Source organism: Trypanosoma cruzi, genomic scaffold (genome assembly GCF_000209065.1).
Source record: "Trypanosoma cruzi strain CL Brener 1047053516473 genomic scaffold, whole genome shotgun sequence".
NCBI classification, from domain to species: domain Eukaryota; phylum Euglenozoa; class Kinetoplastea; order Trypanosomatida; family Trypanosomatidae; genus Trypanosoma; species Trypanosoma cruzi.
This window is the reverse complement of record NW_001849521.1, coordinates 74873-88418: the sequence shown is the minus strand read 5'-3', so window position 1 is coordinate 88418 and position 13546 is coordinate 74873. Positions and strand designations below refer to the sequence as shown.

The 13546-nt window shown below is 51.1% G+C and overlaps 2 protein-coding genes and 1 pseudogene across 2 annotated transcripts, besides 13 other annotated features; all 3 read left to right on the top strand.

The window, feature by feature from the left end:
- Nucleotides 1-4315: a sequence feature (heterozygous, Esmeraldo-like haplotype).
- Nucleotides 143-510: a mobile genetic element.
- Nucleotides 229-252: a sequence feature (AT_rich).
- Nucleotides 750-771: a sequence feature (AT_rich).
- Nucleotides 1232-1579: a mobile genetic element.
- Nucleotides 1395-1417: a sequence feature (AT_rich).
- On the top strand, nt 1755-3902 carry Tc00.1047053509817.50 (trans-sialidase, putative; the record flags this gene model as incomplete). Its single annotated transcript, XM_802500.1, has 1 exon — nt 1755-3902. One exon carries the CDS (start codon nt 1755-1757, stop codon nt 3900-3902), a length of 2148 nt encoding a protein of 715 aa, XP_807593.1.
- Nucleotides 4256-4281: a microsatellite.
- Nucleotides 4316-4580: a sequence feature (areas merged during assembly that could not be assigned to a particular haplotype. This can correspond to areas where the two haplotypes were merged or to regions with more than two copies in the genome that were merged during assembly.).
- Nucleotides 4468-4509: a microsatellite.
- Nucleotides 4581-4740: a sequence feature (heterozygous, Esmeraldo-like haplotype).
- Nucleotides 4677-4701: a microsatellite.
- Nucleotides 4741-13546: a sequence feature (areas not merged during assembly with more than two copies in the genome that could not be assigned to a particular haplotype).
- On the top strand, nt 8537-10834 carry Tc00.1047053509817.40 (annotated as a pseudogene).
- Nucleotides 11322-11347: a sequence feature (AT_rich).
- Tc00.1047053509817.21 (dispersed gene family protein 1 (DGF-1), putative) lies at nt 12728-13546 on the top strand (the record flags this gene model as incomplete). Its single annotated transcript, XM_802501.1, has 1 exon — nt 12728-13546. A coding segment is annotated over one exon (819 nt), but the record flags the coding sequence as incomplete, so codon positions are not given.

Genomic DNA, 13546 nt, shown 5'->3' with positions numbered 1-13546 from the left:
CCCTGATGTTATTATGGAGCGGGCTGCGGTGTATGCTCGGGGGCGGGTGTGGGAGATGAACGTGAAGAAATGCGGCTTCTGTCCTGTTGTTGATCTTGCTAGTGAGGTGCGGCTTGTCCCGCCAATTCTCATTGCTGTTCGTGGCATTTCTTGTAACTTTCTTTTTATGCGTGTAAATTTTTGGAAGAACACGACTTTATTGAAGCAGGGAGCCGATGGCGGTTAGGCAATTTTTTATTTTTATTAATTTTACCTTCCCGTTCACTCCCTTTTGATTCCCACCACGCGGTGGTGTCTTGTGGTTGGAGAACCCCAAATTCTTCCACTTCGTAAGTAATAAATATTTCAGATCCTACCTGGGTTCAAAAGTTCAAGTGAGCGGTCAAAAGAATATATATTTAATTAGAAGACATTGAGGCAATTAAATACCTCTGCCCTACCTCCTTTTATCCATCTTGTTTGGTTTCTATGGATTATTTTAGGATCCGGTCAGTGGCCCAGAAGATTATTCTTGATAATACTGTTTTTAACTAATAAGGCACCATCTATACACAATAATAAAAAGTTCACAGACACACACACACGTACAAAGAAATACACAAAAAGCAATTGGTTCCGCGTAGTATAAGCATTTTATATACTTATTGGGGGAATGCTGTATGGCGGCGATGAATAGAAAAATTCATAATTGAGCAATAGAATGAGCGAATTTGATTAAATACCAGAAGTTTTTTTTTCTTTCAGTAGTCTATTTTTATTTATTATTATTATGTTCATGACACTGGAAGGCGTGAGATACCAAATGCATTGTTGAGTACACCACGTATTTTCCAGCATTGAATAATAAGAAACGAGTATCTGATTTGGCGTGCCATTTTTGCTATGCTTATCTTTCGATTCTTTTAATAATGTTTGAATTTACTGTGAATTGTCAAAGTATAAAAATGAAAAGCTTTTTCCCAGAAGAAACTTTAAATGAGTTAATGACAGTCGATTTTACCGCTATGTTATGCTATAAATTACTTTTTGATTTAATTTCATTTTTGGACACAATATATATGTGAATGATAGTGTGGAGTATTTAAATGACGCTGACATACCATTCCCATGAATATCAGGCTAGCGTTTTGCACGGTAGAGAGGCGTAAAGACTTTTATATAGGAGAAAAAGCTGTTCACATGCCAAATTTTTTTCCAGGACCTTTAACAAATTTTTTGACCACTATTCACTAGGAACTTGTGAAGAGAATTTTCACGGGCCAAGCTGGTTATCTAATTTAATATATATATTCTGATAAAACTAATTTATCTCTGTACGACATCCTCTCTAACTTATTAATTTTTTTTTTTTTGACAGCGATTGAAGGTGTCAAGGAACCAATTACCTCTAGACGATTTTTAATTATTTTTTTTTTTACTTTTGCCGTCCACCCTTTTTCATTCCCACCTCGTGACGGATTTTTTGGCTGGAGGGTCCCAAACTCTTCCACTTCGTAAGTAATAAATATTTCCAATCCCAAAAAACTGCACCGTGGCACGAGAGTGCCTGTCAGAATATATGAATAAACAAACATTGAGGATGTGGCGAGGCCACTGCTTCTCCATTTCCCTCCTCTTTTCTTCCGTTCTATTTATATAGACAAGCTCAGGATTCAGCCAGCAGCACAGGCAAATATTCAACGTAATTAAACTGGCTCTACCTTCACACGGAAATATCAATCAAGAGTCAAAACTCAAGCGTCAAGGTGAAAAGAATGCCCCGATTGCTCCTTTACGTGCTTGTTTTGTTTTTCCCTTTGAATTTTTGCCCCAATGTGCCTGCTCATGCCCTGGCACCCGAATCGAGTCGAATTGAACTGTTTAAGCGTAAGAATTCGACGGTGCCGTTTGAAGACAAGGGCAAAGTCACCGAGCGGGTTGTTCATTCGTTCCGCCTCCCCGCCCTTGTTGATGTGGATGGGGTGATGGTTGCCATTGCAGACGCCCGCTACGACACATCCAATGACAATTCCCTCATTGATACGGTAGTGAAGTACAGCGTGGACGATGGGGAGACGTGGGAGACTCAAATTGGCATCAAGAACAGTCGTGTATCGTCTGTTTCTCGTGTGGTGGATCCCACAGTGATTGTGAAGGGCAACAAGCTTTACGTCCTGGTTGGAAGCTACAATAGTTCGAGAAGCTACTGGACTTGGCAGCCTGATGGAAGCGACTGGAGACCTATGCTTGCCGTTGGTGAGGTTACGAAGTCCACTGCAGACGGCAAGACAACTGCGAATATCACATGGGGGAGCCCCGTGTCACTGAAGGAATTTTTTCCGGCAGAAATGGAAGGAATGCACACAAAGCAATTTCTCGGCGGTGCAGGTGTTGCCACTGTGGCGTCCAACGGGAATCTTGTGTACCCTGTGCAGGTTACGAACATGAAAAAAGAACTTTTCTCCAAGATCTTCTACTCGGAAGATGATGGCAAGACGTGGAAGTTCTCAGAGGGTAGGAGCGATTTTGGCTGCTCTGAACCTGTGGTTCTTGAGTGGGAAAATAAATTCATCATAAACAATCGAGTTGACTATCGCCGCCGTCTGGTGTACAATTCCGGTGACATGGAGAAACCGTGGGTGGAGGCTGTCGGCACGCTCTCACGTGTGTGGGGCCCCTCACCAAAATCGAACCAGCCCGGCAGTCAGAGCAGCTTCACTGCCGTGACCATCGAAGGAATGCGTGTGATGCTCTTCACACACCCGCTGAATTTTAAGGGAAGGTGGCTGCGCGACCGACTGCACCTTTGGCTGACGGACAACCAGCGCATTTATAACGTTGGGCAAGTATCCATTGGTGATGAAAATTCCGCCTACAGCTCCGTCTTGTACAAGGATGATAAGCTGTACTGTTTGCATGAGATCAACACGGACGAGGTGTACAGCCTTGTTTTTGCGCGCCTGGTTGGCGAGCTACGGCTCATCAAATCCGTGGTGCGTTCCTGGAAGAAGTGGGACAGCCACCTGTCCAGCATTTGCACCCCTGCTGATCCTGCCGCTTCGTCGTCAGAGCGCGGTTGTGGTCCCGCTGTCACCACGGTTGGTCTTGCTGGCTTTTTGTCCCACAGTGCCACCCAAAACGTATGGGAGGATGCGTACCGCTGCGTCAACGCAAGCACGGCAAATGCGGAGGAGGTTCCGAACGGTTTTAAGTTTGCGGGGGTTGGCGGAGGGGCGCTTTGGCCGGTGAGCCAGCAGGGGCAGAATCAACGGTATCACTTTGCAAACTACGAGTTTACGCTGGTGGCGTCAGTGACTATTCACGAGGCTCCGAGGAACGCGACTCCTTTGCTGGGTGCGAGCCTGGACTCTTCTGGCGGCGAAAAACTCCTGGGGCTCTCGTACGACGAGAAACACCAGTGGCAGCCGATATACGGATCAACGCCGGTGACGCCGACCGGATCGTGGGAGACGGGTAAGAGGTACCACGTGGTTCTTACGATGGCGAATAGAAACGGCTCCGTGTACATTGATGGAGAACTTCTGGAGGGTTCAGGGCAGACCGTTGTGCCAGACGAGAGGACGCCTGACATTTCCCACTTCTACATTGGCAGTTATAACAGCAGTAATATGCCAACCATAAGCCACTTGACGGCGAATAATGTTCTTCTTTACAACCGTCAGCTGAATGCCGAGGAGATCAGGACCTTGTTCTTGAGCCAGGACCTGATAGGCACGGAAGGAATCCTGGACAGCAGCGACGACGACGGAGAAGACAAGGACAGCAGTGAATACGACGACGGTGCCCACAGTAATTCGTCGAGCTCTTTTGGCGGCGATGCATCGTCAGTGTCTGCTGGTGGAAGGAATCTCGTGTATGTTTGTGCTTTGGTGCTGCACCTGCTTGTCCTTGTTTATTTTTGACTGATATGGCTGAAGAGATGCATTATCTAAGTTCATATATATTTATGTGTGGTTGAGATACTAAGCACACCGTAACTGTGTGCCTGCACTTTCAGAATATATGTTTACCTTTCTTTTTTTTTTATTGGCGTTTTGCGATAATGGCAAGCTTTTGAGAAGGAAACCACGGGGCGTCCTCAAAAGCTTTCTTGTTTATGTAGAGCCGCACCTTCATAACACAATGTGTGGAAAGCAAAATATTTTTTCAGTTATGTGGGAATAAGTGGATGCATTGTATGAAAGATAGGGTTTATGTAACACCAACAGCTGCGCAGAGCTATGAAGGCAATAACTGTGTTTCCTCGCAGCATCCCTTTTTTTTTTTTTTTTTTTTTTTTTTGGCACCACAAGTGAACGTAGTGGATCAACCGTATATGTTTCACTAGTGGTATTATTTACAATAAAGAGTTTTTTTTTTTTTTTCTGGGATGTAAATGCGCGATATATTGTGATCTGCTGGGGAGTGGGAGGTGCGCTGTTGCCCCGCTCTAATTCTCACTGTCGTGTGCGTGCTGCATTTTCAGTCTTTTTTTTTTTCTTTTTTTCTTTTTTTTCTTTTTCTTTTTTTGATGACAAAACCTTTAAGAGTGTTCCTTTCTGCCAAGTGAGAAGCTTGTTTTCCTTTGGAAGGTTGGTTTTCAGCGGGTTTGCGGGTCTTGTGCGCGGATTTGGCTGAAGTTGTGGTGTTGATTGCCGTTATTTTTGCCAGCACCATCTCGAAGACAGGGAAATCCCTTTTTTTTTTTTTTTTTTTTTTTTTGAGGAAACGGCGTCTCTTTTGTTTTTCCATATTTCGGCCTCCGAGTCAGCAGTGAAAATATCGCCGGCGCCTTGGCTTGCCGTTTTGGTCTGCATTGTTTGTTTGCCCAATGGTAAGACGGCTCAAGAGGCTCCCGTCAAGCATTACTGCAGCGCATCACTGTGGATGCAGGGCTGTGCGCTGCCAATTTCGCGGTGGCTGCGGCTGCACCGCAAAATTACTCGCCCAGGTGTGCCCACTTCACGCGGAATTGTGACGATACGCGAGGAGTCAATGTAACGCAGCTTTGAAGCTTCGGCCGGAGGCTTGGGCAAAACCGCCGCGACACCCACAAGACATTGGGCGCGGGCTCTGTGGGAGCAGCCAAACCGCCCGGGCTTGGCTTTCCGACGTCGGACAAGTGAGTGGAACCTGCGTTGTGCTGAGGAGGGCCACAGCCTTCACTGGACAGAAGTGTAAACACTGCGGGGGTGCACTAGGTCATGCTGGCGCCAAAAAATGCGTTTTTGATTGGCACTTCAATCCTTATCCAGCGATTTCGTCATTTGCACGCATAGAGAGAGAAGGTGATCTCTCACCTGCGTATTTCTGCCGCATCATTGCTGTTTTTTGCAGCAGTGTGATTTCACCAATAATCTGAGGAGCGTTGCGCACACTGCGGTAAACTTTTTTCTTCTCCATGTTGCAGTCATGAATGGGTTGAAACGACGACTGTCTGTCGGCTGCTCCTGCCGTTGTTGTGAGGCGGCTGCCCGCGTCTTTGCGGAGGACACTTTCTTACCACACAATGTGACGGACGTGCACATGCAACAAGGCGCTAAGCTTTGCGCTGCGGAGGGCGAATCGGCCATTCATTTTCCCAAACATGTTTATGGGAGGGACGTAAGGGTGGCTAATTGCTTTCTGCAGGAAGGCAATCCACTCTACCACCATGCGCTCATATGAATGAGTATATTTCCTTCTTTTCGTGACTCTTGTGCGTGCGGCGCGAGGTCTGTCTTTGACATACATCGGATCACAGCTGGCAACTGTGTCGTACGCAATGTCACATTTTATGTCGACCCACACACGTGCCGAGCGCGAGCAAAGACAATATCAAAAAATACTCAGAAGCACATCCGTGAGTGCTGCGGCAAATTGGCACGGATGCTCTCTCTTTATTTTGTGACGGGACAATGCGATGGTGCGCCCTGCGCCTGTTGCCATGCACCCTCATAGCCACTTTTTGAATGGAGCGTGTTGTTGTTTCTCTGAAGCGGGCTCCGTGTGTCAACGCGACAGGGAAACACGGTTGGCGGTGGCAGGAGTCCCTACCGGAATGGCACTGGTGTGCAGGGTTCCCAGAGTCGGTCGCTCGCCGAGGTGGGGGGACGGCTCTCAGGGATTGCCCCGAGGCTGCTTCTCAATGCCGTTGTGGTTGTTGACGGCAAATCGCTGATGGGAGGGCGAGAGATGGTGTGCTGTCGTGTGATTTCTCACAGTGGGAACTCGTTGGAGCGATGCGTGTGTTTTTGTCTCGCAGATGTGGTGTTTTGGATCCCTATTTCACGCTATTCGGTGCCGCAGAAGTGGACGGAGAAGTGATGCAGTCACGAGCTGCACGGGCGTGGTGGACACGGTTACGCGAGCCTGTGGAGGATCCGAGCAAATCAAAGAGTACCATGCGGTTTGGGTCCACAAAGAAGGAAGAGGCACCGGGCGGCTGAGGGGAGTTGCAATGCAAGCGGCTGCAGAAGACGACGTGCGTTGCTGAGTTCACGTTGACTGCCACTTTGGATGCTTTTTCTCGAGGCCGTGAATCCTTTCAAATTTACTTGGAGGTGCTTGATGACGCCAGTTGTGGAAGGCATTTTCATTTCATACGAGGATGGCACACGGGAGACAAGGACGAAAGAGAGCGACGCCTCGCCAAAGGAGCGGCTGCTGGAACATTGACGAGACTCGGGATTGTTTGCACGGCCAGCTGCTTGCCCTCTGCAGGATGTTTTTTGAGGCGTTCATTGGCGCGAGAGTGAGGTGCGTGCACGGGCAGGCACCGCAACAACAGTGTCGTTGGTTCTCCATCGCACGAATAAGACGACGCACATCAGGCGTGGCAGCCGACACCCTCTGCGAACCTCCTCCCTTCTCTGCTTCACATCTTGGCATTTTCTGCGCTCTGAAAACCGCTCCCATTGGCCGTCTTCTGTGACACGAGAGCCGCCTGTATTCGTCTCCGTCGCATTGAAGAGTCGTGAGGAGGGCTTGGAAGGTGCGTTGAGGAGCCATGTGGCCTCTGCGAGCATTTCCTCTGTTTTTCTGAGGTGTTGAATTTTGGATTACCGAAACGCACCTTGAGTGCTTGCGTTAGAGGCACACATAACTGAGGGACAGGCGTGTTCGTGGAGGTGCAGGAGGGCCACGCCATTGGGAGGGAGAAGAGTGAATGGGCGGGTGGGTGGTGTCTGTGGCCCATATGTGGTGCCCGACTGGTGCTTCACTGTGTTTGGTGTTATTATCATTAGCATTCACAAAGAATGGCTTTGGGTGCTGCTTTTCCCAACTCTCTTACTGTGTCTGTGTGCTGCGTGTTTGTCGGCATGGCTCTTCTTCCGTGCTGTGCATTTGCCGCGTAAGCTGCTGATGGTCTGTGTGAAATATGTGATGATTTGCGGCATTTTGTTGGATTGTGCTTTGATGTTTGCCACAGGGTGACAGCCAGATTGGAGACGTTGCTTTTTCTTTACTGTGACCACGTGCGGTGTTTATGGGAGGCCTCTCGGGGAAGCGCCGGCCGACATTCTTGTGAAGCCCAGGCATGATGCCACACTGCTTATTGACGTGGAATGAGTTGAGGGTTTGCATATAAGCTCCTGTGCATTCTTGCCGTGGTGCTCCTCATGCACAGCCCATGGAGATGACAGGCTGAGGATTGTCAATGGGCTTTTTGTTGAGTCGAGGGGAGCATATTGTTTTGTTTACTCATTGAGAGCCCGGGCGTCACGGATGATGCATGGGGCAGGCAGAACCTCGTGCATGGCGGAAGGAGGAAACGAGGGGCTGGTTGTTTGATTGTTACTGACGAGTCCTGTCTCACTGCTTGGAGGGGGCTGTCGTTGACTGGGGCAACCTGTTTTGTGTGTCCAGAAGCTGTTTGCACCGAGTGGCGGGGTGCCGTGTTGGTGTGTGTGCGGCACCATCGTGCGGGGCGGCAGAGCGTGACGTTTACGGACTGTGTGCCTGTGAGCTGATGAACGTGGCGGGAGGCGTGTTTGAGGAGAATCCGCGAAAGGAGGAGTGACATGCGTTTGGCGGTGCTGCTGTGCGAGGTGCGAGGGAGGAAGAAAAACAATTGCTTTTTGACATTTCGGTGAGTGTGCCACGTCCAACAATGTGTTTTCAGGGAGAGGGAAAGGAGGGAGGGAGGCGGAGACTGTACGCGTCCACTGCGGCGTTTGGTGCCACAGGATGCGATTGCCATTGCGAAGGGTGCAACGGTCGTTATGCGTGCAGCAGAGCGTCACCTGCATCTTTGTGTCTGCAGAGCTTGCAGGTGCCGCGAGGAGGTGCAGGCGACCTCTCATCATTGGGCTGCTGAGGCCGTTTCCCTCTCTGCTCGGCGGGGGAAGCAACTCTTCCTGTGTCAATGTGCTGGTCTGCATCGGTACTCCCAACGGGTTGTCACGCAGCCGTGTCGTTGCAGTTCAACTCTCGTGCTCCTCACTGCACACGCGGTCCCCTGTCATTCGTCTTATTTGCAGGGCCATGGCCTGCGGTCCCCCATTGGGAGGCTGCTCACATTTTCCCCTAATTTTTGTATGCTGCTGAGGGGTGCTGTAGAATATTGACTGCGGAGATGGTCATGTTGTGTTTCGCTGTGAGTGGTGGCGGTTTGTACTGCTGTTGTACTGCCTCTTTTCCGCTGTCGTTTTCCTTTCCACTTGTTGAACACAGACACACGCTAGGAAATTGGGCGCTAATCGCTACTGTGAAATTCGAAGACTCTGAAAGGACCAACAGCACACACACACACACACATATTTGTATACTCTCAATTGTTGCTGCAGTGAAGGCACCCCGCACACACAACCGTCGCGGCGGGACCGGATCCGGCGGAAGGAGGAGGGAAGGAAGAGAGAGTGAGCCGCAGAGGCCCAACATGTCCCGGCGTGTGTTTGCTTCCGCGGTGCTGCTCCTCTTTTTTGTGACGGTTAGCTGCGACTGTGGAGGTGCACACGCTGTGGAGAGTAAGTCTGGGGTTGTGCAACTGGCGCAGGAGATCGACGTTTTTGTGCCGAATAAGACGCAGGTGGTGTCAAGAGATGGGAATGGTTTATTTGAAGTGAAGAAAGCATTTGTCTCACCCTCTCTTGTCCGTGCTGGTGGCGTGATGGTTGCCATTGCTGAAGGCTTTTTCGAGTATAAAGTCCAGGAGCATAACTCATTTTGGATTTGGTCTTCCGACATTGTGGCTGGGCACATCAAGGCTGCGGAGACGTGGCCGTCCATTGTCGCTGAGATCACCAAGAAGGAGTGGAGTGCACGCACCGTGCTTGGCAGTAGGAATGGCAATAATCGTTTGCGCGTTTTGCACCGGCCCACAGCAGTTGCGAGGGACAGTGAGGTGTTTCTACTTGTGGGAAGCGATACTGTAGGATATGACAGTGGTGATGAGATGTGGGAGAAAGATGGCCGGGATATTCAACTGGTTGAGGGTGTGGCCACGCAGTCCAAGGACGGCGTGCAGAGTACACTGATCAACTGGGCTGAACCCAATTCACTTTCACAACAGATCTCCACACACACTCAAGATCACCTGAGGGAACCTTTGACTGCTGGTGGCTCAGGCATTTTGATGCAGAATGACACGCTTGTGTTTCCCCTGACGGTGGCGAATGGGAAAAATCACCCTTTCTCCATGAGTATTTGCTCGGCGGGCAAAGGCAACAACTGGGTGCTCCCAGAGGGCGTATCTCCTGGGGAATGCATTCGCCCGCGTCACCGAGTGGGAGAATGGAAAGCTTCTCATGATTGTTCATTGTGTGAATGCTCAGAGGGTGTACGAGTCGCGTGACATGGGGACAATGTGGAAGGAGGCTGTCAGAACACTCTCGGGCGTGTGGGTCAGGCCACGATCAGGAGCTCCTTTGGACGAAGGTTTGCATTTGGGGCTCTCATCAACGCGACCATTGAGGGAAGGAAGGTCATGCTGTACACCCATAAAGCTAGCCATCCCTTGGAAGCGAGTGAACCCAATGCGCTCTACCTTTGGGTCACGGATAACAACCGCACGCTTCACATCGGACCGGTTTCTGTGGACAGTGTTGTGAATAAGACGTTTGACAACACCCTGCTGTATTCGGATGATGCATTGCACCTTTTACAAGCGAAGGGCGATCATGAAAGCACAGGGGCATTTCACTTGCCCGCCTGACTGAGGAGCTGAAGACGATCAAGTCTGTCCTGAGGACTTGGACACAGTTGGACGCCTCCTTCTCCGAGTCATCCACACCCACGACTGGTCTGGTTGGATTCCTGTCCAATTTGGCCAATGGTGAGACGTGGATCGACGGTTACCGTTGCGTGAATGCATCCGTGACGAAGGCAGCGAAGGTCAAAAATGGGTTTAAGTTCACGGGGCCTGGGTCCATGGCAACATGGCCAGTGAACAGCCGGGAGGATAACAGACAGTACAGCTTTGTGAACCACAGATTCATTATTGTGGCGACGGTGACCATTCTCCAGGTTGCGAAGGGGAGCACTCCTCTGCTGGGTGCGAGTCTGGGGGACGGTGCCGGCAAGAAGTTCATTGGACTGTCGCACAGCATGAATAAAACGTGGGAGACGGTGTTTGATGGGAAGAAAACGACATCGAACACCACTTGGGAGCCGGGGAAAGAACACCAGGTGGCGCTCATGCTGCAGGACGGCAACAAGGGCTCCGTGTACGTGGATGGTAAGATTGTGGGGAGCCCAGAGCATATAACGATACTTGGGGCGCTGGGACATGAAATCACACATTTCTACTTTGGTGGAGCCGAGGGAGACACCAACAGCAGCGATGTGACAGTGACGAACGTCTTTCTGTACAACCGCCCACTGAGTGTCGGTGAACTAAAAAGGAAACAATGGCGGCAAAAAAGGAAAAGGTGACGGCTCCATGCGTGGGGGCGTGTCGCAGTTGCTGCTGCTAGGGTTTTGCGCCTTTGTGGCCCTTTACTGAGAAATCGCGGTGAGGACTTCCTGCTTCCAGCGGGAACATATGCGTCTGTCGACGCACTCTTTTAAGTAATTGCCGCTTTCTGTGGATGCACCGTTCATTTTATCTGGTTTTAATTTTATTTTACATTCCCTTTGCTGCGCAGACCTTTTTCTCCATGTGGAAGCATGCTCTCCCAGCGCCAGCACCGCGTTTTTTCGGGTTTTTTTCTTTTTTTTTTTTTTGGTCCGACAATTACGGGATCTACTCAGTGGTTTTTCCCCCTTTTTAGGTGATCATCGGTGCTCTCGGCATTGTGTGCCACGCCGATGGCGCCGGCTAATAAAAGAGACGACGGAATGGGGCAAGGAAACACGCCGGGTGTCCCAGTGGAATATAAATAACGTGTGGGCACCGGGGATTTAAACGACTGTAACGAGTGTATATTATTTATTTATTTATTTTTATCCCCAGGCGAAACAAACGCACCAGCGTGCAGTTTTTTTTTTCTTTTTTTTTTTGGGTGAATGCATAATGGAAGACGGATTTAACTTTTTTTTTTTTGTTTTTTTGTTTTACTTTCCAGCATTTGTCCCGCGGCTTGCCACGGCGTGGGCAGCCGTGCAGTGTTGCGTTTCACCAGTCATCCTGCTTGTTTTTTCTGGCACCCCGCTGTGGTTGTGTGTGTCCTCAGATGCTTTTTTTTCTTTTTTTGTGACCGTAGGCAGACACACGAGACACTTACGCGATATAGGTATTGCAGTGTAGTTGGTTGCTCCTCTTGCACTCGGTGCTGGCGGTTGCGTGTGGGTGCTGCTTTCTCGTTGTGTTGGTGAAGGAGGAAGCAAGCGACGGCGTCGGTGGAGTGGCGCCCCAGTGGGAGAGGGAAGATGCTGACCGCCGCTGACGGTGACAGTCTTTGCTGCGGGCAATCTGAGGGGATGACGTTACCGGTGTCACATCCAACCGAGATCGATGAGGACGGCACTTTCTCTTTCTCTCTCCATCTTTCTTTCCTTTCAGTCCATTGCCGACTGACGAACTGCAGGACAGTGGCGTGATTAAAAACAGGACGTCTATGAGTCAACAGACCGCAAGATCGACGTGGACCCTTGTCCCCCGTGTCTGAGTGCCGTTACCGTGCTTATTTCTTCCTTGTTGTGTGTGTTGTGCGCTTATGGTGCCGCTGCTCGCTGTGCAGTGCCGACCCGCGTGAGGAAGGAAAGACTTCTTTGCTGCTGGTGAACGGCGAATTCTTCACCACTCCTCTTCCATATCACCATTTCTTCCTTTGGCGCGCTTGATGGCCGCTGGCTGTAGCGCCGCCACGTGGGTGTGTCTTGGCCCTTGTGCGTCTTTCACGACATCGGGACTGCTCTGTGGTAGAACCATTTGGTTGCAAGAGCGGTGCCAGTGGTTGTATTTCTTTTTGCAGGGATCTTACCACTCTGCATGGTGGTTATTTGGAGCTGCGTGAGCGGTGGGAGAGCGATGGCGTTAACGGCGTGGTTGCTTCTGCGCGTCTTTGTGTCGGTGGTTGTGCTTTGATGGGGACTGTCTTTGACCGGATGCCTCTGTGTGCCGCTGTGTTTATTTGCTGTTGTTTGTGCCTTCTTCTCCTCTGACCGAGCAGTTAGAGATACTTTTGCTTGACCAGCACAGCTATCGTTTCAAGGTGTTAGGGGTTAGTTGCTGTATTAGGATTAGCAGTAGTGGGATAGCGATATATAGGAATTTTGTCTCTGGATTTGCCACCTGTAGGAAGGGATTTGCTAGGCAGGAGTTAAGGTTGACGAGGCGAGTGCGACACACCACGACAGCCCTTTTGGTACCTGTTTGTGTCTGTGGATGTGGTCTGCGGAGGGTGCGTGTCCGCGCAGCCGGCACCGTGTGCGGCGCAGGGCCATTACGGCTGTGCGTGTGGCGCTGCTTGCGGCGTTGGCGCTGGCTGCTGCTGCGGCGTGGATGCCCGCAGTGCATGCGGTGGTGTTGCGACTGCGGGGCGGCACGGTGGACAGAGCCATCACGGTTGGCCGCGCCGTGGAAACGGTGCTGATGGAGGGCGTGTCCATCACGAACGGCGTGGCTGTGGTGTTCGACGTTGCGGCGATGCTTCCCGGCGCGCTGCGCATCGAATTGAGGAATTGCGTGTGCGATGGCGGTGCGCAGATCTACGTGCGGGGCTACAGCGGCGAGCCGGCGAGTGACCGGAGCCTGGAGGTGAGCGTGAGCGGGCCGTCCGGAAGCTACTGCTCGCTTGTGTTTATGCACAACCTGCCGGCACACACGAACGTGACGGTCCGTGACTCGACGATTGTGACGGCGGGACCGATGCGCCACTCCCAGCTGAGCGGGCTGACGGACGCGGTGGCGTCGCCGCTTGTGCTGCACGCGACGTCGCTGTTGCAGACGCAGCTGCGTGTGAGCAACACTGTGCTGAGGTCGTTGCATGCGGGAGGGTCGGCGGTGCACGTTGGCGGCGGTGTGGACCTGCTGTCGAGCGCGGTGGTGCTTGACGGCGTGTTGCTGGAGGCGTCGGGCGGTCCGACCGCGTCCGCGATGCGTGTGGCGTCCTCGTCGCGTCTCAGTCTGCGGAGCCACTCGGTGTTCTCCGTGACGAACGTGTCTGTTTTGAGCAGTGGCGGCGGCTTTGTGCTTGGCGAGCGC